General features: G+C 41.8%; 1 protein-coding gene across 1 annotated transcript; it reads right to left on the bottom strand.

The window, feature by feature from the left end:
* Window positions 1-306: 306 nt before the first annotated feature.
* On the bottom strand, window positions 307-26,338 carry GPR180 (G protein-coupled receptor 180). The gene is made up of 9 exons (XM_037132459.2): window positions 26,109-26,338; window positions 24,413-24,571; window positions 17,482-17,682; window positions 9,870-10,050; window positions 9,679-9,728; window positions 6,800-6,957; window positions 3,967-4,158; window positions 3,435-3,512; window positions 307-2,422 (listed from the first exon to the last, which is right to left on the bottom strand). The coding sequence occupies exons 1-9, from the start codon at window positions 26,251-26,253 to the stop codon at window positions 2,264-2,266; spliced, it is 1,323 nt and encodes a 440-aa protein (XP_036988354.2). The 5' UTR covers window positions 26,254-26,338; the 3' UTR covers window positions 307-2,263.
* Between the last annotated feature and the right edge of the window lie 1,299 nt (window positions 26,339-27,637).

The following is a 27,637-nucleotide window of genomic DNA, read 5'->3' as shown; positions in this document are numbered from 1 at the left end:
AGCTCACCATCCGATACGTGTCCATAAAAATTCAACATCTTCTGCACCTTTCTGAGGGAAAGCACCAAAATGCCTCTTAAAAAAAAAAAAAAAGAGCTCTGGACACACCATTCATCCTCTTTAAGAAAAACGTAAAAATAAATTTTAAAAAAGCATTTTTCTGACAAAGTGGAAACATTTTGATCTTTTTGAGTGCACACTCATCCTTCTGAAATCTGGAATGACTCAGCTCCATGCAGACGTTCAGGAAAAGGGAAATCCTGTGCTGTGACTTATGAACTGTAAGTCTGAGCTCTTTTTACTAAACTTTATTAACAACTCTTTTATACATTAATCACGAACAAGTAAATTGTTTTACTTCATTTAACAATGGCTCTTGAATAACAAAATAAATTATCGGCAAATTCAACCATAAATTAAAAAATAAAGTAAAAACACCTGTTAAAGTTTCCTAAATGCAAGCACAGGACTATATTGCATATATACTGATTACAGTTTCTATGTTCTTTGTAAGGTAACATGAACATCAGTCCCTTCCCATTGTTGCAAGTTCACAAAATTCATGAAAACCCTTCCCTTGTTTTATCAGCTGAAATGAACTGCACTTCAGTTGGACACAAGAGACAAGAACCGGTGTTATTAGTGGGCAAAGAAAAGGTCATGACCACTCGGCAGATCACGTAAGCCTAAAATATACCCCAGACTTCTAGTCTCAACCTGTAGCTCTCATGTGTTAGCTAATTTACAAAGAACTGCTAGAGATGATTTAATGAGCAGGCTGAACTTTGTCGCTTTGACATTTTGCTAGTGACTAATCAAAAATAAATACATTTTCGCCTATAAAATGATACAATACTATTCATTTCCAGTAAGACCAGGTGTCAGGGCAAACAAGGTAGCCATGGATATTTTTAAGTTGTGCTACATTATTTTCACTATTTAATTAAAAAGTTTAATGACCAGATCAGCGCACCATTTATTACTTAAAAATATAATGCCTCTGAAAGTAGATTTAAGACGTTTTAAAAAACAAGCCAGAGGTAAAAATGAAAAGACCCGAACAACCTCACAGCCGGAAACAGAGTCACTTCCCATCAGTCACTAATGGGAAAGCTCACTCTGTACAGCAGGCACCCACAACCAGCCAGCGAGTCCCCCCACAGGCACTGGGCAGAGGGCACTTCGCCCCACACTCCGTGCTGGGCATCACGCACAGAAGGATGTGGCTTTATTACAGAAGTTTCAAGATGGCAACTACTTGGAGTCCAGTGCCAATACGGATTAGAACAAATCCAGTGAGTATTTTGTTTTTCAATTATTCATAGAAAATTTAATCCTGATTAAGTATCGTTGGGCAGGAATTTGTGGGTAGTTGATGACTGAAACCAACATTTATGTGAAGTGTTTCTGTTAATTTAATCTGTGTATATGGCTTAATTATAATTGGGGATTCAATGTTAAGAGAAATGAATTATATCGGGATTAAAATTTTAGTAACATATCACACAGTACTCTTTTCTTCTTTTTAAATATGTAAACCTGCTTGTCCTTTCACCTAGATACTCAGATTTTAACACCCTTTGTCCTTAAAACACACAGAATGTATCTAATTTTATTTTTCATAAACTGTCAAAAACTCTTTGCTAATTGAAGTAAAACCCAAATTAGAGCCAAAGAGATAGAAGAAAGCAGAGAAAAACCCCACCCACAAATAAACAGATGCTTATTCATTTAACTACCAATATACCTGGTATTTATTTTCTGAAGCCTTTTCAATATTATTTTGAAGCCATTTTCAATTCCTTTCAACTCCAATGTGAAATGCATTTTCTTTAAAGCATAAAAAGCAGTTCAGATCAGTGTACTACACTGATTCCATAGCTGGACTTAGCTATGTATAAGCAAGTAATCATTTAACTGATTACTTTTTATAAGACTCTCAAACCTGAGTTAACTATTTGACATGAGGCATTGTAAGTGGTGAATCTCTTACCAAAATATCATATAATTCTTTTCATCTTTATTTCCACATGGAAATTGCATAAATCACCTTATAACCATACTCTTTCTTTAAATTTTATTCAGTATTTTTCAAAACATTTCATTTATTACCTGTTTCAGTTTTGGTACTGCTTAAATGCAGTCGTATAAATAACCTGCTCTACCTCCCATGTTCAATTTTTCATACTATAAGTATGAAAAAAAGTCAGAATTTGGATCCTTATTGCACTCTGTTCACTCTTCCTGTAAAGCAAACCAAGTATCAGAAGTGAGGCCGGCCCTTGTGCCCAGAGGGTATGGCCAGCGGCAGCGTCACCGAGGACAGCGAGGACACTTCCCAGTACAGGCTGTGGGACAGAAAGAGTCTGTACAGAACCACCATGGAGACGGCCTGGCAAAGGATGACGCCCATCGTAACGACCTGGAAAGGCGAGAGGAGACTGATTTCACTGCGTGCCAAAACAGAGACTCAACTGATCACAAACCGATACACGTTGTACTGTACATACACAGGCAGGGTGGGGTAAAAGCAGATCTGCAGTTGTTCATATAGAAAAATAATGCAATGGTTGGTAAATAACAAGAATGAACCATGTGTTTCCTGTACTGACAACTATAAACCTACTTCTGCCTCACCCTGCGTATCTGTACAACCTGCCCTCCATCTTCACCTTGGGCGCATTTTGTGATACGTTTCCCATAGAGAAATATAGCTAATGTTCAGAACTGTCATTGTGCGAAGACGAGATTCTCTGAACAGCTTAGAGATGCGAAAATAAGACACCGGAGAGTAACTCGCTGCACCATCCCCCCTCTGGTGCTGCGGTGCCACAGACAGCGAGGAAGAAGCCGGGTGCTCGGCCCCCCAGCAACAGGCAGACAACACCCCCCCGCCCGCACCTGAACAGCACTCCCGAAGTCCTCTCAGAAGTCCTCAAGTCGCTCCTCCACTTTTGCAGACTGCCCTCCTGTTTACCCTTTGTAAACAGGCTCCAGGCGCTGCCTGCCTTCAAGTGCACATTGCACTGCCCCCAACGGCCCCGGCCGAGCTCCGAGTGGAAACGAGGGGGCCACTCACCTAACAGAGTGTTACAGCAACAGCATCGAGTTTTATAATTCTCTCTTGATTTTTACCATCAGGCAGAACAGAACTTTGCCATTTTTTCTTAAAGATGTGTTATGAATTCTCTGATTTGTAAAATGGCATTATAAAATAGGCTAAAATATGAATAACAAAGCTATTTTCCATCATTTTGCTCATAAACTAAATGGAAAATTTTGTCTTTCATATTTTAAAACTTCTAAATTACATACTTACCAGTTCAGTATTTTGTTTCAACGTTTTATTGGAAAGAACCCAAGAAGCCTCTGAGAGGACAAAAGCCGCTCAATAGAGGCTACCCAAAACCACTCTGATCATTTACCCCACTCACCTTATCTCTCTGGTGGTCGTTACACACGGCAGAGACACATGCAAGCACCGGGTGGCACAAAAACCACAGGACGCAGCCCTGAAACAGACGAAAACGAGTCAGGTAAGTGCGCCTACAGCTTTACCTCCAGAATGTTCCGGATAAAACTAGAGTGGCGTATTTCAGAGGTCCTGACTGACCTCAGTTGGACTTTAGAGAACTTGTAGAACTTGAGAAAAAAATGTAGAAGTAAATTTGCTGCTGCTGTGATGTTAACTGTAAACTGTATTCCATTTGTTTTAGAAAATTAAAATTCTGATACTATAGAAGAATGTAAAATCCCCACTGGCGAAGGAACCGTGGGCCAGGCAAAACTGACCTGCCGAAAGTGGGAACCACTGTCCCATGGGTTCTGCAAAATGGGGACAATGCCACCTGCCCTCACAGGCCGGGGAGGAAGGGAGACGGTGGGGGGGCTGGCCAGTGGCTGCCGGCGTGGGCTCGCTAAAGGAAGCGGACAGTCGGAAGCTGCTGTTGTCTGAGAGACCCCTACTTTGGCAAAGGTGACGTAGAACTCCCTTTTCAGCGTGCTCCTCTCCACCACGACGATCTGGTAGAGGCCACAGCCTAAGGACAGCGCTAGGCAGACCCTCAGAACGAGGAGAAGGGTCCCTGCCAAGTTGTGGTGGGAATAGTGGCTGTGAGGACTGGTGTCTTCAAACTGCTCCCAAAGTAGCAAAATACTCTGCAAAAAAAAAAAATAATAATAATAGTAATACACTTACAGGAAAAAAGTCACACCTGTTTACAATGAAGTACTTTTTCAAGTCCTTTAAACATCCCTTTACACACATCAAGGTTCTAAGAGGTTCTAAGATTCATCAGAGGATAAAGCTGTCAATCAATAAAGCAAGGGCAGTTCCTTCTTTGCAGACACCCTGAGTAGAGAAACTGGATCATGGAATGAGACCACACACAGAAGATAAAGAACTCCGCTGCTCCCTTGACTCGAGTAAGACATTCATGAAGGTGCCAAGAATTGAAAAGATTAAGAGAACAAATAGCAACTTTTTTCTAAATCCATCTTTTTCTTATTTCAACACCTTATTAGAAATCAAACTGTTCTGCATTGAAGCGTATTATCTCCAGGTAACTTTCAAGTATCCGAGTATTTTTTGTGATCCAGAAATTAACAAGTCAGAACTGCTAATTTCAGATTTCCTTCCTTCTCCATGGTCAGCTCCCTGGGTAAAGGAGCGTATATTTTTAATATTCACTAACAGTGCAGTTACTTATCCTTAGTTGTTTTTCTCCCATGTTGTTACTGTAACAGTACAAAACTCAGCAAGCTGCTCTGTTTACTGCTACTCACTAGAAATCTGCATCCCCATTCCCTCCATCTTTCCCAACGCCAATCACTTACATACATAAATTACTCTAATGTCTTCACCATCACAAGTCAGTAGCCTTCTGCGCTTTTTCACACACCAACTCAGACCTCAGAGTTGCATCTGCAAGTGGCTTCCAGGAAGTGTGTTAATTCCAGTCCTCAGACTCGGTGGAGTATTCCAGCAGCCTCTTCCTTTTCTCAATCTCGGAGCTTCCACGCCAGTTCTGGTCTTGCCACGGTTCCTGACTGGGGAGCTCCTTAGTCTCCTGGCACATCTGGATTTCCCTGCTGGACTGAGTACTCGCTCCCGATGACTGGAAACACTCCTCTTCCACTCCACCAAATTACACCCATGAGATTTCTTATCCTACCTTTCTAAACTTAACTTTGACAACGGAAAAGTGCACAGCACAGAATTACCATTTCCTGCTCTCTCTCTGAGGTTGTGAATTTATCTGTGATCATCTTACAGTGTACATGTCCATCAAAACATCAAGTTGTACACCTTAAATACACACAATTTCCACTTGTCGGTTATACCCCAATACAGCAGGAAAAAACCCTCCCGATTCCCATGACTCACTTCTTTACCGCTCAAATGCCCATATTTCACACACATGTGCAAATATGTGACCTGTAAAATGTACGCATGCATTCACACAGTCTCTGGTCTCCCGCAGCGCTCGCCTTGTCTGGGTGGTTGTACCTGGGCCCTGTCCAATGTTCTCTTCATGAATGCTCACCTTCTAGGGTAGTGTCAGAACCTCAATTCTTAATTTGCATTTGTCCATGGTAATGAATTTAAATGACAAAGAAATAAGAATTCAACTTTTAAAACAGCTTTTAATTGAGAAATGAGATTCTAACACTACTCTCCACAAATCCTGAATCAAAAACATTAAGTTGGCAGAATCTTGCCCTTATTTTAGTAACTTCTAATTCAGTTCTTTCTCATCAGCCCTTACCCCCCGGCATTATCTCCTGTCTCAGCATCACTACCTGCGATGCAGTCTAAAACCAGTCATGCGGATTCAGTACAACCGCTTCACTCAGCAACTACTATCTGCTCTCCTTGCTAAATACAGACCTTACCGTTTATTAATCCTGCAGTTTACTTAATGCATTAAAACTTAGATTATAATGCCCTTTACAGAGCCCATGTATATATTTCATTTTCATCTATAGTCAATGATGGTTACAAACTCAGTGCCAATTTCTATGTTTGTACCTTTCTCCTTAATTTCTATGAATCCACTGCACACAGGCATGTGGAGATCCCAGGTAACCTCTCGGACTGTCACTATGGGGGGAAAAAAGCATACAGGGCCTTTCTAAAAGACCAACTTTAGCCCTGGATTGAGTGTTGGCCTGCGAACTGAAGTGTCGCTAGTTTGATTCCCAGTCAGGGCACATGCCTGGATTGGGAGCCAGGTCTCCACTGGGGGCCACACGAGAAGCAACCACACATTGATGTTTCTCTACCTGTCTTTCTCCCTCCCTTCTCCTCTCTAAAAATAAAATCTTAAAAAAAAAGAAGACCAAATTTGTTTCTGTAATGGTTTTCATGAACAAAAACAAGACCCATTTTTTTAATTCTACATTCTACTTTTTTCTTGATCTCAGATATTAACTTGAGTTGTTTCATGTATAAAGTGTAGAAATGAACCTAAAGATCCTTGCCAATGGACGAATCTCAGATGCATGGACTCACTCATTTTGAGTATTTAATATGTGTTATAACATATGAAAGAAAACCACTAAGTAGAAAATAAGAATCTAACCTAATGTGAAACATACTGCACTTGACTAAGCTGACAGGAAGCTCAAATTCAGGTACCTTACAAAAATTCAGATTACTTAATCCGTCTGTCTTCAAATTCACACTTTAAAATCCGCCTGCACAAGTTACTCACAGGCAGCAAGTCTCGTTCTGAAACGGGCTGTGTAAATGTGCGTCTCTGAGTCCGGCACAGAAGCCCCGAGAGCTCATGCTCACCTGTGTCGTGACGATGACCACGGCGATGCCGGTGGATGCAGGGGTGGAGTCCCACTGCAGAGGTCTGCTTTGAGACTTCTTCATTCTGCCTATGGTCCAGCCCATGCACAGACTCAGGAGGAGGTATAACATTTGAATTTGGGAAGCGATGTCAAAAACTGATGGGAAAGGAAAACCAAAGTTAACCAAGTGTTCATAATACCAAGAGTGCAGTCCTTTTGGAGTTGAGAATATATAATTATTTTTTAACCACAAAAAGTTGGGCATTTTCAAAGAGAACCGATACAATTCAGTAATAACAGGTATTCATATATAAGATTGTAAAAAAGTAAAATTTTGCCACTGAATTTGTAAGCATTCATTAGAACAGTGAAAATAATGGCACTGCTCCTATTTTAATGTATGTACAGGTATATGTATGCCCTGAACACATCTTTATTAAGATAAACTTTAAATCTCTGTGTGTTTCCCATTTTTCCTAGCTTCTCTAACTACATCATCCTGCTGTCTATACCTCAACTGCTTATTAAAGAAGGCAAATTTTAAATATAATTTCTGCCATGTACAGAATACTGGCACCTTCCTTTCTCAGTTGCTAATTTTTTTGATGTCTGGACCTCAAAGTGAAGATCATTTTCTAAAACCATTCATAAGAAATCGGACGACAGTAGCACGCAGAGCGGCAGTAACGTCCAGCGGTGCTCGGGGACCAAGTCCTGAAGACTCAGATGAAACACTGCAGGCGCTAGTGCGCTGCGCCACCAGGCGGCCGTCCTTCGCACTGCAGGGCCAGCCGGCTGCCGTGGGGATTGGGCAGCCCTACCACCTGCACCCAGTTCAACAACCATCTATAAAAACTTCACGTTCCACGCATATTTATTTTGGAAGATAGTATTTATTAATTCTAAAAAAGTCCCTCTCTCATCACAGTGTATTTTCATTTAGCTTTTAGAGTAAACGTGATCATAATTTAACAAAATAAACCTTTTTCGAATTGCCATCCGTAACTTTGAAGTGCACAACTTGTACTTCCTTTTATATAAAGATGTTCTTGAAGAACAAAATAAAACTAGCTACAGTATAATACTTGTCTTTAAAAGTGTCAAGCCAAAAACCTATGAACAACGTACCTTTTCATACACAGTTTGACATATTTTCCCCCTACTCTGCCACCCAAATTAAAACTGCATTCTCTACATTTAAGCTTATGTATTTATAGTAGTGAATTCTGACAATGAACTGTCATTACATTTGAATGATACAAAATGTCGTGGCATTTCAGATCAAGCAGAGTTTTATTTCACCACAGATTTTAAATGACTGTAATGTCAATCATATCTGTTCAACGTTTCACAAATACATATTCAGTTACTGAAAGAAGTTATAGGCAAAGAAATATTCCTACATAACTTGTTAATTTTCAAAACCGAATACCTGGGGGGTAAAGACACCCGATTTGCCGGTGCATTTCTTTATATACTAAGTAATGCACATACTGGTGTAATGCTGTAACTTTGAGGGCAGGTAGAACACTGCTTACCTGTTGTTGAAGAATAACTAATTGTAGGTACAATACACAGATCACACAAAAAATTCCATTCTGTGAGATTTGGTTAAAAATCTTACATTTTTAATCACTTCACTAGCCAAACCTGATGTCAGAATTACCAGAAACAGCAACACTGCCTTACTGCAGTTTTTACTAAAGACTTTTTAACCTACAGCGAGGATGCCAGACAGACTTACTACACTGTTTTTGCAAACAGCAGACACTAACATGCAAGAGTCCTTGAGCTTGTAATGGCTTTGCTATTGATGGGCTTCTGTGTGTTTTTGCCTCGTTAGGCTTCAATTTCCTCATCTAAAATGCATAAGCTACATTATTCCTAAGGTCTGTCCAGCTTTAAAACATTCTATGATTTTAGTAAACATTCTGAGTCATCTTAGAGAGAAGAGCAGGAGAACCCAGGGCTCCAGGCAATGTTGAAAAAGGAGAAGCAACTCTTGTTCATGCCCAAGGGGGAAATAAAAAAGTTTCAGCATTTCAGAATCTCCAACAGGCAGCAAGGTCAGGACAAGTGGGCCTGAGACGATTACAGAGATTACCATAAGATGCCCCATTAAGGAGGGATGAGACCTGAAGGGAATAGGGAAGTACAAGGACAAGTGAATTCTAGAATGGTTTCATACTCAGAATCTTTCTTGGTGTCTTTCAAATCATAATAAGCTTTCCAGGACTGAGAAAGGCATAGGACCTGGTGCATGAAGTTCTCTTTAAAAAGTCATAATTAGAGAAACTTCTAAATATTTTTTCCATCATGTTTAACTGAAAAATTACTTCCTAAAAGTTCCTCTTAAAAATAATTAAAAAAAAAAACCCAAAGCTCTGAGGTCAGCTCAGTTATAAGTATACTCTATGGCTCTGGGTCAGAGGAAAAAGGGTAAAAGAAGGGTTAAAAACACGGAAAAACACCCTTCAGCTTGGGGTCAGAAACTCGGGTCTGAGTCTGGCTCTACCTCTTAGTAGGGGTCTGAGAGTTGGAAATGCACTGCCTGGCACTGAGCCCCGGTTCTTTATCTGCAAAACAGGGAGAAGCAAACCTCCCGTTCACCGAGGTTTTACTGAGGGTGAAAGTGAAGAAGGCATTTAAATATGCTCCATGAACAGCAAAGAGCGCCCACTTTACCAGTTAAGAGGAAACTAAATAGCATAATAGGAACTAAATCTGTAGTCCAGTTTTCGGTCATGCTAATTTGTAACCAACCTTGAATAGAAAAATAGTATTAGCACAAAAAAAACGACTTACAAAAAAGAAAGACAAACAAGAAACAGATAGCAAGTTTTAGTTTTTAAAAACAAGGCTCAGAAAGATACTCACATTCTGCCAAACTTCCCATAAAAGGCACCCCTATTCCATCTTTGGAGTAACTGGGGAGTTGAAGAGGAGAGGATCAGTGTACATTGCAAATGTGAAAAAAGCTGTTTACAGTCAAATCAAGCACAATTTTGGTGGACTAATTAGGATTAATTAGAGGTAATGATGAACACAGTTTAGTGGTTGTGAGTTACCTGGAGAAATGAATGTAATTAGCTAAAGCTGAACCAGCTTGTAACAGCAATGCGGTTGTCAGAACCTTTAAAATCATGTGCATGGGTCCTCCTTTATTAATAGCCTGCCACAGTGACTGAGCATAAATGCAAGCAATCACAAAGTACGCTAGGACTAGGAGGAAAAAGAACTCATGTAACCCTGTGAAGAGAAGAAAGGAGTTTGCTTCAGTAAAACGAGCCAGTTACAGTGTTGGGTTGCTTTCAAATCTCCCTGTCAATATATTTCTAGAACTTGTTTTTTTGTAGCATGACCTCACATTTCCCCTTGGCCCAAGCTTCCAAACGCTTGTTGTGACCAGAGCCCCCTTCGGAAGTAAACTGTCTTAGGCTCTCGTCAGAGAGGAAATCCTACCTGCGGAGGCCATGAGACTCCACTCCCTGGTTACCTTGAACTGCAACACTGACTGATGGCTACCAGTCCAAAGATAGCCATTGGCCAACGAACAGCATGATTTGTTCTCAAAAGTAAGTAAGGCTAATCATATTCTCTTGGGAAATCAAACCACAAAATAGGGAATTAGGCAACAGGAATTGAAGTTAAAAGGGGCCCACACAGGGACAGGCCAAAGAAATCAACCCAAGCCATGATAAAATTCTGAGCACACTGACATTTTGAATGAACAAAAGGAGCTGGTCGGTAAAGACACGACGAAGTAAATGTGCAGATTTCACATTAGAAACCGTGCCAGTCACTGAGCAGCCTAATTCCCACCGGATTTCAGTCGAGTCTTCCTGCATCCTCAAGGTAAGTCCCCCCCATCTTTTTTCTGCATTATCTGGAATACTCTGTCTCCATTTTTCAAAAATTTCAGAAAATGTTTATAATGAGCTAGAAGCCTAACTTTGGGCTTAATGGCTTACATTTATTTGGTTACACCTAAAGCCAGTCTTTAATATTGAGGCTTTTACAGTCTATCTAAATAACACTAGAATACAGTGACAATAGATAGGAATAGAGATGTCTCTACTGAGTCTGTGGATGAACAGCATAAATTGCAATCACTTTCGTTCTAACTGTGAATACTGAACCTACTCCACTTTCTCATTTGTAGTAAACTCCAACCAATAAGCAGAGAAGGGAATATTTCCATTATATGAAAAATAACTTTCAAAAAGCAATCCAGATACTCATTGTAGGAAAAACAGTCAACAAACAGTTCAGTCTCAGTCATGTTTTGGGCATGGGTAGGAGAGAAAAGGGAGAGAGAAGAAGTATTCCAACCACTGGGTGTCTCCCCTGCTCTACTTAAATACATGCTGCCGGTCCACTCTCCAGTCCAGGTGAAAGGCATGTTCAGTCTTCAGGAGGAGAGGATCAAATAACAGAAAAGGCTTTTTTTTTCCTTACAGAATTGCTTACACAGAAGAAGTATTCCAGCTCTAGAAACAATGGGACAAAAAACCTGGGGTTGTTATAGGAATGCAGCAAGACAGAAAATATGCTGATTATAACTCAGTAAAATTCTTCTAGGTTTTTAAAATTCTGGTTTTTATCTTTGTTCTTAGCAGAAAGAATTAAACAGGGCATTCTATTTAAAGTTTCATTTATTTATAATTCTTTGCAGAATATCCATGACAAGGTAAAGTTTTAGACTCTAGTTACAAACCCATCATAAAAAGAAAATCCTTAGATGGTTTACTGAGTAACTGGAATAATATAGGAGAGGACGGGAGATTCTGAGAATAAGACATATGTCACGAGCAAAAAATGTTTTAGGATTACTCAAGATTATTTTTTAGAGAAAGCTAACGTTATAAGCAACAAATTATTTCATTGAGGTAATATACTAAATACATTGAACCAAGTCATTTGTCCTACACTTTGTTCATTGAATTTCTGCATAAATTATTTTTATCACGACTCTGCCTACAAGACACTTTAAAGATAAAAGGTTAGTTCTGCACCCAGTTCTATTTTAAATAATTCACCTCTAGAAAAAAAGGGTATTTTTTTCTCTTCAGCTATCAACTTTACTTTTGTTCTGCCACCATCCTTCCCAAGAAAACACTTTATGTTCACTTTGAAATTAAAATCTAATTTTAAAATAGATGGACACTAGGTATCAAATTTTCCTATACACAAAAGACTACTCGTAAATGAGTGTGCAACAAGTGACAAACACTTATGTTATTAGGAAATGTAGAGATTTTAAGACAAGCTGACGGGGAAGACGCATTGGCAAAATTCAGCAGGAAGAAAACTTACAGGTCAGCTTCAAACAATCCGGCTCCAGATAAACGGCAGGGGCCGAGAGAACAGAGGGCAGGAGAAGGGGAGAGCCACTGGGTCTGGGGCAGCACCTGGGACTCCCTTGCCTACCCACGGTGCTTGCTGTCTCGGAGCCCCACTCCATGCCCCCAGCAGGAGTCTCAGGATGCACCCGAGTCGGCCTAGCTGACCGGAGAAATCCCAGCACCCTCGCCAACACCCTGTTTCCTCTCCAACACCTCGTTACGTTTCCCTCGTGGTGCGTGGAGCAGAGCACGTGACCCAGTTCTGGCCAATGAAATGTGATGACAGAGCCTCCGGGAAAGGTCTCCGGGCTCTATCTCCTGATTTTTGCCATCAATCACCTCTCAGTATCCGAGAAGGACCGGTTCTGGGGCCCACCCCTCCTGCAGAACGGCACACTAAGGCGGTGGGGGCGAACGAGGCGGTCACTGCAGGTGGCCAGAGGCTGGCAGGGGCGCCCACCGGCTCTGCGTCTGCAGGGGGATTCCGCACAGCGCGCCGCAGGGGGCAAATTCCAACTGGGCTTTTGGAACTGCCTGGGACCACTTCTTTGTTATTTTCAATCTGTGATTGATTGAGTACACGGTATGGGGCCCACAGCTACCGTGGGCCGACTGTATCTAGCCCTGATGCCCAGGTGGGCTGCCGTTAACAGGTTAACGGGGAACAGGAGGGAGCGGGCCTCAGGACACAGCTGACGGGCACAGGGTAGCAGGACAGAACGGGGCTGAACAAACCGTCGGGAAGAAGCCCTGGAAGTTCTGGTAGTGTAAGATAATTAATCTCCTTACCATCTACACCATTTGCATTACTTTTTTCTGTTTCCTTTAAGCCAAAAACATTCCAACCTGTTATTAGCAACATGTTACCAGAGCTAAATGGAAGACCTAACCTGTATCTGTTGGGATAATAGAGGGAGAAGGGGCAAGAGAAAAGGATGAACGTATCTGGAACCTTAACATCAGCGAAATGGCAGATGTTGGCAGGACCTGTAATGTTATCCCAGTGAAAACCAGCCTGCTTTAGACAGTAACGATTTCGCCCTCTGAATTTCTGCTCTTTCTTCTTTTGATCTCTAATAACAGCACAGAGTTAACCACAATTCTGCTTTTTAAAATGAAGAAGCAGCTTTATTCTGCCTTAAAGCATGACATCCCTATGTAGTATTTTGTCAAGTGACACCACACTTGCCTTAGTTTTATTTATTTTTTTAAATCTAGACCAATTCTGTAAAGCACAGGATGAACCAAAGTCTGATAGGTATAATGGTTTTAAAGAAAAACAACTTATAAAATTTAACCAAAATAATATGTAACACCAATCACAGATATTTGCACCAGGTTATTCTAATTCCAACCTTTCAAGTATACGGTTTAATAGTCAGTGCTTAATAAAAAGCATAGCAAATCAATTTTCCCTACTTAGGGCAGAGAATGAGACAAATGAGCGAAAGTTTCTAAAATGAACTAATTGGGATTTATTTGCTGAAAACAAACTCCACACCTAAGGCTGCAGAACAGGAGAAATCCCTCCTAAGGCTCCTATTCTATACCAGCACGTTGCCCAGCCGACTGAGTATGGACTTGGAGATTGGTGGGTCTGCGCACGAGAATCGACCTCAGAGCTCTGACCACCTACAAGTTCCTCGCTTCCACCCCAAAACTGCATCTAGGTGGGTCTCTGAGGGATGGACATCTAGTTTTTTTTTTTTAAGCTCTCCAGATGCATGCGCGGTGACGGGTGAAGAACCACTGATTCAGACTTTGATGTAGAATTAATCACATTTTATGGCAATGTAGAAGTAATCGTATTTTAAGGCCTCTGGGCATTTTAATCTATACAACAATGTGACCTTTAAGAATTAAGCCAGTCACATGACAAATATGAATACTGTTGAGTACTCTGGCACTTTTTGATAATCAGGTTAGCCATGCTCAGAATCCCATGCTTAAGGAAAATAAGAACTATAATGAGGTTTTGTCCCTAATTTAACTTTTGTTGATGACATGTCCCATGTAACTTTCCCATCCTAACATTTAAAAAAAAACCCACCAGATTTTAGACACAAGTACAAACATCTAATCAAAGTCAGTCACAGAAGAATATAGATCAGGGGAAATGAGGACTAAGGACTCAATCAGAATGGTTAGTGTGATCCCTAAAGAAAAAGCTAACTGTAAGTCAGGATGTTGGAAAAAATACTAGACAATGCAGGGGAGGTTCAGGATGGGCCAGGGTGAGTATGACTGACATGCGGTGGCTTGTGCATGGTGCAGGGCGCACGTGTGATCACTTCATGGTCTGTGGTCAGTGTTCACAAGTCAAACTGGAAATGCAGAAGGAGACTGGAAATGGGAGTTTGGACAAGGAGGTGAGAAAAAGCGTATTAGTACACAGTAGCATCTCATGGATCCATACAATAAATGAAACGGTCTGTTCAGCTAAAGGCCTACAGCCTGCAAGGCAACAAGGGGAAGAGTGGACTCTATGACACAGGATGGAAGAAAGTGAGGGAAACCCCTGACAAGCGGGGTGAGGAAGTAGAAGCCGACACCCTCCCACCAGAACCCTCCAGGAATGACCAAGGAGAAAACGGTCAGTGGCTGAAACGCCTGTGATTCTGGAAAGCAACAACAAGGCCTCCTCCCAACCAGAAGGCAGGTGGAATCTGCCACCACAAAGCTTGGAAACACACAACATCCCAGGATCTGACTGACCATGCACATAACGCACTTGGACTTGGCCTGTTTCCACTGGGACATGCGCTTTTCACTTCTTTCACAGCGGCGTCCGCACCCTGGCCTTTTTCTCTACCTGAAAAATAAGTGCTTGATTCTCACTCCAACTCATTCTTGAAATCTCTCCTGGGTGAGTTAAGGACCAGGAGTGTCTGACATACGAAAGGCACCCAGACGGTGCAACGGCAGGACCAGCCCTCGGCTCAGAAGCGGCCGGTGACAACTAGAGGCAGCGGGGTCTGGGTGTGCAGTGACTGTTCCAGAGCATGGCTTTCTGCGGGGCCTACACCAGCCCTAAAAATAAGTATCAGGTGAAGTAATGCAGCCTTCTCATGGGAAGGGACCTTAGAAACAACTTAGTCCACCCTTCTACTCAACGCCATCAGGAGACGTGGGTTTCATTGATGCCTTTGCAAACTGTGAAAAACGCCAACATCTTTTAGCAAGATAAAAGAAGTGGTAGCACTGCCTTAACTTCCAATAACCATCTACAATTGTTAGCTAGATATCAATAAAGGAAGGTAGCTAGATATCAATAAAGGAAGGGGGCAAAGGGAATAAACCATCAAGCCTAATAAACCAGGGAGCTGAATCAGACAATAAGCCTGCTTCATCAGGAAGCTGTAGCTTTGCACATGGCTCAGGGGACTGCTGTGTCCTCCGCCCTTGGGACCTAAGGCCAGAAGTGGGCAGGAAGGATCGTTACCAGTCACTAGCCAGGGTTACTAAGATAAAGATACAACAGGAGGAGAAATTCCTCTGCTGGCCAAGATGGTGCAGGCAGAGGTCCTTCCACTTTGAGGCATGCACAATAGGAACTAAGATAATGTCCATAAGGGGCAGAGCCTAGCCTGGGGAAAGGGCTGGATGGAATTGGATAAGGAACACAGAACCCCAGAAGATCTATAAAATGGACTGGTAACCGAAGGACCCATCAGAAGCCTGAGTAAGATTGGGAAGTTGACCAGTTAGTTGGAAAGGGTGCCTGGTCCTTCTCACGTTCTAGGTAATATAATCAGCCTAACACAGACAACCCCTCTCTCACTTTACATGTGCTTGCCGGTTCACTCGCACGTCCTCTCTCCACAGCAGCCATATGGCTGCACAGACTCCAAGTGCAGGCCTGGGCCAGTGCCAGCCAAAACACACCCGGGGAAGAGACTAAGCTAGCCGGACAAGGACAGAGGCTAAACTGGACTCAGCTTCAGCATGGCCTAGCATTCCTGGACACTGGCCTTCGTTCTGGGCCTGATAAAGACAAAGCTGGACTTCTTCCAAAGCTGGTCTGTCTGTCGATGAGACAGATAGGGAGGAGACCCCAGGAATCTGGGGCATCCTTCCACTTCAACCCCAGTAAATCTCACCACAACACCTCCTTAACCCCATTTCCACCAGCAACACAATGATCCAAACTACAGCAGTAGGACTAACAACTTCCCGCAACAATCTACAATGATCTAAATCACCATTAAGTGAAATTTAACCTCTAAGTTCCTTTGCATTCAAAAACAACTTGAGTAGCTTCCTCTTATGTCATTTCCTTTACACACAGAGAAACTTTTGAGAATTAACTATTTTAAAACATTTAGCATCTCATTCTGTCACTAAATAATGTTTTTTCATACCAAAGGATATTTTTTGAGAAGTTGATCTCTTGATACATTAAGCTATTTGTGACCTGTTGTCTATAACACATGCTCCTTGAATTGTTTTCCTATCGCTGGCAATTTATACTTTGAACTAAACAATCAGTTTTGTTTGGTGTAGTCCCAACTCCTGCCCAGCCTCCACTCATCCACCTTGACCAGGAATGAAATGTAACGGGACTGAGTTTTTCTCTAGGCGGAGACTGACTCTTCCAAATGGGTAACGGACTCATGAATCCCCTTTCTTTGACAGATGTCCTATAGATCTCCGTTTTTACTCTGCTGTGCTAATTTACAAATCTGTTGGGATACTTTATGGCATGTCTATCACGCATCACAAGAAGTCACGCATTTCTGTCTGGACTAGGTAGCTCCCGTCAGTAGTACCGTGCACAGTCAATGAGACAGGTAATGGGCGTAAACCTGACTTGGGAAAGCATTTCGAACTTTGGTCTCTCCTAAAACAGTGGCAAGCTCGAATAAAGACAATCCTTAAATCTGCCCAAATGACTCACTAAAAGGATAGTCAGGCAAGGCAGCACAGTTGCTAATCTTGACCATGGAGTTTCCGATTTAAATTCCTCAAATTATTAATATTTTTCTGTTTATGTAAATGCTAGCTTACCATTTTAAAAAGATTTAGAATATACAGAAGAAAATCAAACTATCCAAATTTCCACCACCCAACACATGAAATAATCTGTTAATATTCTTGTACTTCTGATTATTCTCTATATTTTTAAACTATTTCAAATCATACAATATAAAATTTAGCGTTTTGCTATTTTAACTTAATAGTACAGCTATTAAAATGCTATAGGAAGATTCATTTTACCATTTCCCTACTATTGTACGTTATTTTAATTTTTAATATTTTAAAAACATAACATGAAATAATTTGTGCATGCATCTTTTTCTGTATTAAGTGCATGTATTTAAATGTCCATTCTTACCAGATTCTCCGGCACTAAAATGATCAAGTGGATTCCCGTCAGCATCGGGGTTTAGAAACACCATCTCAAATGGTATGTCTTCCACCTGAGAATCCTCCTTGTCATCTTTGCATGTGTACTTGTCTGCATAAAACACATGCCATGTTTGTGGATACGGAACCTGGGACACGGTCAGATTATGTTCAGTCTGATTCACGGTCACTTGAAAGAGAAAGAAGATAGTACTTTCAAAGCACAAGCCTCAAACATATTCATTGTGTTAGTCATACAATCAATCTGAGATTCAAATTCTCTTGTTTAATTCTTATAGCCTTCAATATTCAAACCCTATTGTAGTATTGGCATATGGTCTATAAATCATAAAGCAGAGAAAAATAACATAACTTAACCAAAGGAATCACTGTAAGAGTACTATGAACCACCACAAATGAGTAGAATGATTTCACTGAAACTCTGAATTTTAGCTTCAAATGTTTTCAAATTTTTCGAGTGGGTTAGTGACACTCAAAAATTGTTTAATAAAATTTACTGGAGTCACATTGTTTAACAAGATCATACATGTTTCAAATGTACATTTCTATGACACATACTCTACACACTGCATTGTGGTAAAACAGACAAAACACAAAAGTTGGCATTTTAATGATTTTTGGGGTACGGTTCTGGGGCATCAAGTACCTTCCCAATGCTATGCAATCATCACAGTGACATATTTGAAAACTACTGAGTTAAATTTATTTATTTATTTATTTTGAGAGAGAAGGAAACGGAGAAAAACAGGGACACATCAATGAAAGTTCAATTTAAAATGGAGCACTCAACTCAGAAAACCGTATCTAATAGCTATGACTCCCAAATACCTTCAAAAGAGTACCCCGAATGCTCCTCTAACGGGTAATTCTTTCAGAAGGCACTCCAAGCAGACACACAGAAATGATAAGAATGTAGGAGCTGTCACACTGGGTCGGGTCTACACAGTGGTGGGACGAGGGGACTCCTGGATGTTGGCGTCACAGCCAGTGGCGCTTGAACCCTGGCTCCAACACTCACCTTCTGGGTGACCTTGGGCAAATGACATGAGCAATGGCACTCACTTTCTTCATCTGCAGAACGAAGATAACACTAAGAGCAAAGAGCTGATGCAGGGACTAAGTTACGTGAGCCACTCTGTATGGTATCTGTAGTACAGTAGTTGCTGAATGAAGGTTAAGCCTCCTTTTCCTTTCTTTATAAAGGGTGGTTTTTTAAAAAGGTGGTCATGCTAGTAAGTGGTTCCCAATCCAGGGTAACCCTGTCCTCTTCCAGGACATCTGGAAATGTGCAGGGACAGTTGGGAAGACACTTGGAGGGGGCTGTGCTAGACCTCATGAAATCCAAGGTGAAGTCTCACAAAAAGGAGCTGTTCCTCCCCAAATGCCAACAGTACCCCCTTTGAGAAACGCTAAATGGTGTGTAAGATCCCTTTTCCATTTAAACTCACCATTCTGACCCAAGAGGCACTCGCTAACACGTTCACAAAGGTATAGGAGAGTGGGGTCTCTGACTCGATGTGTGAGAAAGAGTGGAAGAGTTAGAAGAGGAAGTCTTAGTCCCACTACTCACCAACATTATGACTTAGCAAATAAACTTACTTAATCTCTCCAAATTCGTTTTCAGTAGTAAGACTGAGATACCTGCCCTGGCTAGTTCAGATTCTTATAAGGAACAAATGCGACAGTGTATGAAAATCCAAGGTAGAGTCCGATTTTGAACAGTGCCAACTATTCTTAACATGTAAGTTATGATGGCCCGAGTCTCAACTCCAGACTACCTGCATAGCCTGCCAACCAGTCTCCATCTTCCTCTCGACTGAAGAAAAAAACTTTTTAATAAATCAAAGACAGGTCTTGAAATAACTGTGGAGATTTGCATATGTGAGATTTTAGAGGACATTAAGCAATGGTTTACTTTCTTAGGTGTAAGAAAGTGGTTATGGAGAATGTGCTTACTGTTACTGCAGTTAGACTGAAATAGGGTGGGTCGAACTGCTCCTGACACCCAGAGCTTCTTCCCTCCCTCCCACCCACCCGTCTTCCCAGTCTATTTAATCCTCGCTGGAGGACATTCCTTCACTGCTTCTTAGAGAAGGCAGAGAGAAAGACTGCTGCGAGAGAGAAGCATCAGTTGTCTACCCTGCATGCCGGACCAGGGATGGAACCCGTAACCTAGGCGTGTGCCCTGACCAGTAATCAAACCCGCAGCCCTTTGGTCACAGGACGACGCTCCAACCAGCTGAGTCCCACCAGCCAGGGCCCACCACTTATCTTCATATGGCTTGATTAAAAACAAGTATCACAAATACAAAGCACATCTAACAAAACATTAACAATTAATGAATATAAGCCAAGGATATACACACAGATGTTGGGGGTAATACACTTTCAACTTTTCTGTATGATTAAAATTTTCCCTAATAAAAATGTTGGAAAAATGTTATTTGTAGGTCGTCTTTATAAATGAGATACTGATATATCTAGTCCGGATTCAAATTTTGAGGACTTGGACTTAGGTTTGGGAATGTCATTAATAGCAGTGAAACTGGATAAGATGCTTTTATCAATAATACCACAGCACTGTTACTTTGGTTATCTTAATTTAGCTGACATTTATAGTGTGTTTTTTTTTTAACCGTACAGCTGCTGGAAAAATGTAACACATACTGTAATCTCTGTTAAATATTTGAAGAGCTTTTTTTTTTTTTTTTACTTTTTCTTTAAAGATTTTATTTATTTATCTTTAGAGGGGAAGGAGAGAGGGAGAGAAACATCAATGTATGGTTGCCTCTAGTGCTTCCCCTGCTGGGAACTGGCCTGCAACCCAGGCATGTGCCCTGACTGGGAATCGAACCTTGATCCTCTGGTTTGCAGGCCTGCGCTCAATCCACTGAGCTACACCAGCCAGGGCCTGAAGAGCTTTAATAACAATTCAACATATAATCATTACATGGCTCAGAAATAAGGTTTTTGAAAGGTACAGCTTGCAATTACATAATTTGGACTTCATTATATAAAGGCTCTGCTATGTTGCTATTCTATCACTTGCATTTTTTATCACTTGCATAAAACAATATAAAAATTAACCACTATATTTTCACCAATACGCTTTTTAATGTCTCATTTTAAATTATGCAGATTTACATCAAATTAAAGCAGGAGAGTGCTTCATAAAGTGGAACTGCCCCCACTTTCTGTTTTGCTGCCTTTTCTAGCAAGCCCGGAAAGCAAGCCTCTAGACAAAACTGGGTACTCATTGTTTTCAAGACAAAAGACTCCAGCACAGCACGCCTATTCTACGCTGATGTAATTAGTACCTCAAATATGAGCAAAACCTGAATTCCAGAGAATGATGTTACACGGCTAACTGCTCAATCATATGGTAAAAGGAAATGAATACAGTGAACAAGAATACACAGGATAATAATATACCAACACCTTTAAAGGACTCATAAACATGCCAAATGTACAAAAGGAAATACACACACATGATGTACAGAGACATTACTAAATGTTTTATATACGAAATCGTATTTAGGTCTTCTACTCTGACAGCAAATTACTCTTAATCTCCTTGTTAAATTTCTTTACGCGACACTTATTTTTAGTGTTTTAAATGTTTTGTTTGCTTGCTTTTAAAAAACCTACAAAATATGTTATTATTTTTAAAGCTGATGTTTTATGACATTACTTAAAGAGAACAAAGGAAGACTGAAAAATAATTTCTTAAACATTAATTTGGGAGAATGTATACTTATAAGCCACATGTGATATACCAGGGTGTTTTTCAAAACTGCTGGTCTTTTTTCCTAGTTCAGAGCAGCAGTAAGGTTTTATATAGGCACAGTTAATTACCAGGTAGGTGAAAGGCTATTAATTTCTGAAGTCCTATTAAATGGCCAGGAAGTGAGAATTATTTCTATAAGAAGTTAATTTAAAATGTGGTACTACTACACTGTTGTGAATTTAAAAACATGCTTTGTGTTTCAGTGTGTCAGGCCCTAAAGAATAACATACTATAAATATGACAACTAATATAAAAGAGAATATAGACTTTCTTAAGACTTGGCATTTGTTATTAGAAAAAGAATTGATGAAATATGTAGAAAGTGATTTATGTCTCACTTAATATATTTCAGTCCCCCAAATTTAACAAAACGAGCCTCAAAAATTCCTGTTTCCTGAGATCTTCTGTTGTAGTAATTCCACAGAACACCCTCTCGCTAGAGGGAGTGGGCGAGAGAAAGGGAAAAACATAAAGAGAATCAACAGCAAGAGGTTTTATAAAGTTACAGCCAATGTATATGCAACTCCACCCTACAGAGTTAGCATTAGAATCACGGCATTTTAGGACTTTCAGAAACCTGAGAGGAGACGAGTCCAGCTTCCTTGGTGCACAGACAAGTAAAGTGTGGCTCAAAGAGAAGATTTTGTAGGTCAGGAGCCCTGACTATCAGCCCGGCAGTCTTTCCATTGCCCCATCCTGCCCCCTCATATACCTAAGTTCTGTGACAGGAGGCATTTGATGACTGATATAAAAGCTATGATTTTTCAGGTGTATGTAGTACATGGTATATAATACTGACCACGTGATACAAGAAAATAAATCCATTCCTATAGCTCAAAGCTTTAAACTACCCGATAAATTTTGTAAATGAAAAATAAAAGAAAGAAAAAGACTTTGGGGTGTCAAATAAAAAGCAAACAACCTACCGATGAAAACCCCGAAAGCACTAAGCTCTCTGATAATTCATCCTACAAATGCTTAGTAAATGCTTAACTCAGCACTAGAGGATCCTAAATTCTCATCCTCACAACACCATGTAACCAACATGTACAGTACTTATCACAGCTGCGATTTTGCACTACACTGATGTATTTCATTCCCGTTACACCCACTAGCCTTAAGGACTGAGACGGGGTCAGTATTTTGTTCTGCGATTTACCACTTATGTAGCATAATCCATGATACAACAGAAGAGCTCATGAATGAATGAATGAATAGACCAAAAGAGCCTTGGTGCTTTTACTGATTGATTTGGTAACAGGTAAATAAAATGCAAAGTGGTAACTATAATAAGTGCTGTGGAGGACCACAAGAGGCTATAAAAACTCTGGTGTTAACTTAGAGGAGTGAGAAGTCAAAGAGGGAAGGAAGAACAAGCAGAAGAAAAGCCTGTGCAAAGGCCCAGGAGAGCACTCAAACAAAACAAGCGCTACCGAGAAAGAGAGGCAGGAAGGGAACAGTGTTGTGGGGGGAGCTGGGAGACGGCAGGTAAGCAGGGCCCAGGCTCTGTTGGCTTTGCTGGTCCGGCTAAGGGGGTCTGTCTTTGACCTAGGAGCAGCAGGAGACCACTGAAATGCCAAAGGGTGTGGTGAGGAAGTGGATATGGGCCTGATGAAATCTGCTGTTCAGGAAGATTCCTCTGATGGCAGACAGGGATGAGCACGGCCCAGGTGGCCAGGTCGGACGCTACTGCAGCAGCAGTACAGGCAGGAGATTACGGCGACCTGGAATAACCCAGTGGGGGCGGAGAGGAAGCAGTCAGATGAATTCAGGAGCTATTTAGACGCAGCTTACAGGTAGGCTAGAAGGGGGAAGAAAGGTCAAAGGGTGGAGTGTCCGCAGACTCCCTGGTTTCCAGCTTGTTTCCTAGATGGGTGGTGGTGCCAGTCCCTAAAACCGTGAACACTGAGGAGGGTTTGGACGGGCAACAAGTTCTTGCCCGTCTGTGGGACACTCAGATGGACACATTGGTGCATAAAGGGAAAGGCAACGGATAATGAGCACTTGCGTGAACTTCTCAGGTAGGTTCTGAAATTCAGGCAGGAGGTACAAACCTTCGTGTAACTGACTCTTTGGTATTTGAATCCTTAAGTCATTCAGACTTCTTCAGCATACTGTCAAAGTCATCTCACACATATAAATAAGATATCCTCACAGTGGGCGGCAAGGACTGGGGACTTGTAGCCCTATTCTGGCTCACTGCCTCATCAGGGAATCAGGGAGCTGCAAAGACTAGGAAGAATGGATGTTTAGAAACGGCAGTGTTTTCCTTGACTAGATTACAAGAGGATTCAGAGACTCATCAGTAGGCAGAACGTGATGGAGAAAACGTAGAGGCGAAAAGGGAAGAGGGACAATTTCCGTTTTTTCTCATGGGTGCTTCATCTTCCTAATGTCCCCTTCAAACAAGTGACTTCCCCAAGGCAAGATGGGCAGCGTGGCAGACACTCTTCATTTCTATACTAAAAAGATCTGCACGCACTCTGGACAGCTAACACCCTAATGCACGGGATGGTGTTGATGAAAAGGGAAGAGCTCAAGGATCCAGGCAACTAGGATAGAAAAGCAGGGCTCTCTAGAGGCAAACCTAAAGGTTTACCAACAATGGGGGGTGCTGGTCCATCCGAAAATGACTTACTCTGTCACCATGACTAGGTCCTACGTTCAAATAACATGTTGCAAACAGCATCACTTGGGCTAAATTATACAATTAACTGAGATACTACATGTTTAGTGCTTAGCTCAGGGCTAACATATAATAAGCATTCAACAAATGTTATCATTCATTCCACGCTGCCCCTGGGTCAAAATCTATCCGCCATATTGGTATGAATTATGTGACCTGTAGGAGGTCTGACTGAAAGAAAGTATCCCCTTATAAATTACATGTACATATTTTCAAAAAGTTTGAATGACAAAGGGGGATAAGGTATTCCATCTTTGATCCTGGGAAAGATCGGTTTCCTTAAACTTCAGTTTAAAATGTACTAGACAAAGAGTCACCCCAGCGTGAGATGTCCGGTGTCATGAAAACACCCTGGTACGCAAACACTGCTATTAGCAGCAAGGAGGAAAAACACACACGCAATTATATAACAAAGGCTATACTCACTTGTCAAGTGAGCTTTGGACAATTTTTCGCTACAACTGTCACCTCGACTGTTTTCCTGCAGCTTCAGCCATTCCTGGGCTGGGAACAGGTAGAGTTTCGCTTCTTTTCCAACAGCTACGGCTACGCTGTTGATTCTGACACAGAGAAGAGCATGGTCACCTGGACAGGAAAACACAAATTATCCACCCGTTTGGTCTCACACAAAAGGGAGATGGCAGGACAATTCAACACCTTCACTTACCAAAGTGGAAATTTTAAAAAATCACAATTTTTCTTAAATCTCACTTAACTAGGTAGATCGCATTAGAACGGACACCCCATTCAGATGCAAGACAAGAGATGACGCACATTAACTGTCCAAAGCGGTGTGTGCGGTGTCTCCTTATACTTCAGCTCACAGATGCCAGTGCACTGACTAAACAGTGACATCTGCTGCGTGTGGACCTTTCATTAATTTTTGCCTCATTTTACAACCACTCCGCATGTCTTTAACATCTGTCCATAAACTATCTACAGAAATTTCCTAAGCTTTTTAATATAACATGGCTGTTAATGTTGAATTATACTTTTAATGTAAATAATAAGCATAGCTAATAGCAAAAAAGAGTTTGGGGATAGACATTTTATACCCAACACAAAATTTGACATGGGATTTTTTACAGTAAAACTTTCAGAGTCTGTTGCAAAACTAGTGTCCAATGAGCCTGGTTGCACACACCAAATACATTTAAGGCCCAGAAATAAATGGCAAAAAAAAAATAGGCGCCTCTGTGGAAACGCACTCTGGGTGAGGAGTAAAGCAGGAGACTGTTTCATTTTTTGTTTTCAAATGTTCTTTTGTTTTTATCTTCGTTAATATAATTGTCATTTTGGCTAAACATTTCAAATAAATTTAAATATATAGTATGTATCAAAGAGAGTATAACTATCCTATATAAATTGGTTACATTATAAAGTATCGGAAGTTAACAATGACGTTAAGGCCCTGTTAATATCTTAAGCTGCATTCTGAATTAGAGTTCATTATTTCAGTATAGCTGTGGTATTATCATTTTACTGGACACAAATTATGACCCTTCCGGGACACACATGCATTTCCCTCAAGTTAATTCTGGGCCTCGTGATCCACAATTAATCTACTCCTTTGGTGGCAGAGTAACTAAACTGTTGAAACTACAGTGACAACTGGGTTATCAAGTGTTGTTATTTGTTTTCAAAAATCTCTTTATTGCAGGTAGTTTTTATCCAATTAACTTTAATAGCAACGGACCCAAGAAATCTATGTTCTGGGGCTTAAGATGACACGTAATTGCAGTCCCTTAGTGTACCTAATCGGGTTGAAACAGAAGTGAGCAACTGATGCTTCTGGGAAGGAAGGATCTCGAAAAATGCAGCAGGCGTGTCATCTGTACAACATTTGTATGTTAAGGCTGGAGAAACGATCTTTTAGGTGCAGAACACAATCACCAAGTGGGGAAGGGGTGCTGATGACGAGGATGTAGGGGGCTGCGACAGTGGGCTGCGCAACACACGCATCTCACGATGCCGCTGAGCTGCGGAGAGAGGGCGGCGCTGGAAGTCCAGGTGACACACCCGGCCCGGCGGCCCGGCTCCAGGTCTCCCCACGCGAGGCTGGGGGCGCGGCCCGCGGCATGTGTCCACTCGCCTTCATCCCTCTCCCCGCCCCCGCACCTACCGTGGAACCCGAAGTGGCCGATGCGCTGGCCCTGCGTGTCTCGGGCCGCGGCGCTGCTGAAGCTGCCCCGCAGCGTCTTACCCTCGCTGCCCGACGGCCACCAGCAGCAAGTGAGGGCCACTGCCAGCAGCCGCAGCAACCCCATCCCTGCCTGCCGCTCCGCACCCGCACCGCTGCCGCCAACCACTCGCGGCTACGGGTCCCACGTCGGCAGCCGGGGAAGGGGAAAGAGGGAGCACGACCGCACCGCGGACCCGCCCAGGAGTTGGACAGCCAATGACGAGGGCGTCTCCGCCACGAGCCCAGAACATCCACCAATCAGAGGAAGAAATGGGCGGGACGTGCGGAGGCCAGCGCCCCATCACTTCTCCGCCTTTTGGCTAGTTCCCGCCTTTTTCTACGGAGAATTAGGAGGATGTTGCTTCAGGTTACGGAAAAATTATTGCCGTCGCGGTCCACTGCGCATGCGTGGGAGTGCCTGCTGGGGCTCTCCACTTTCCAGAAGCCTGTGGGTTTCGGAAAGAACTAATAAACCCTCGGCAGCACCATTTCTCGTGAAGAGAGGAAAACGGTCGAAAAGCACTAGGTGCCGATGTAGCCTATTGGACATTTCCACTTTAACGTCTCAAAGATAGTTAACTGGATTTGTCCAATCGGTTTTTTTCCTCCTAGGTTCTGTGTTTTCTTGAATTACGTTATCACCCACCGGGCCAGACAGCTGAGAGTTACCTCGATGCCCCCAGCTCTTACAGGCGGCAACCCGTTTGCTCAATTCAACAGATGTTTATTAACGCCTCTCCTGGGCGCTGATGGTAGGAAGCAGCAGCCACTGTCCTCTCCAGGTCGCAATAACATATAATCTTACTTGGCCTTTGGCAACTGACCTGCCTCCAGTGTTCATGTTCCCCAGTTGGCTATACACAGCCCATCCCTAGAGACACAGAAAGTTTTGGAAAGTGCAGTTTGACTGCATTACTTTCCTATAAAAGTTCTCGATTGCTTTTAGTACACAACACACTCTTGAGTTACGGTTTGGGAGCCTCTCAAATGTCCATCTTTCGACTTTTTTTTTTTTTTTTTTTTTTTTAGCGAGCCACTGCTTGTCAGCTGAACACTCCAAGTTCTCGCTTCTGGGCTTATAGCCCTGGCAGATCCCTCTGGCTGGAATGCTTGTCTTACCCTATTACTCAATCTCCAGGCCACCTTCCTGTCTCTACTTTACTCTTCTTTCTCAAGGCTCTTTTAGAGCCCTTTCTCAAACCACCAAGCATGTGCTAGATGCCCCGGGAAAAGGCCCCTACTTCCCTACCCTTACAGGCACTTACCCACAAAGGTATTTTAAATGTTTATTGGTTTATGTGAATCCCTGACTATACTGTAAACTCCAACTGGTCAGAGACTATGTCTCCATAAGAGTAGATGCTTAAAATTATTTAATGAATAAGTGTATACAAATTATTTTCATTAGACAACCAGTTTTATTACATAGAAGCAAATTCATCTTTTAGAAAAAAGAAAGCTTAAGGGAA

The sequence above is a fragment of the Artibeus jamaicensis genome, unplaced genomic scaffold (genome assembly GCF_021234435.1).
Source record: "Artibeus jamaicensis isolate MK-2021 breed Jamaican fruit bat unplaced genomic scaffold, CSHL_Jam_final contig_415, whole genome shotgun sequence".
Lineage (NCBI taxonomy): Eukaryota > Metazoa > Chordata > Mammalia > Chiroptera > Phyllostomidae > Artibeus > Artibeus jamaicensis.
Note: the sequence above shows the minus strand (reverse complement) of the source record. Positions and strands in the feature narration are given on the sequence as shown.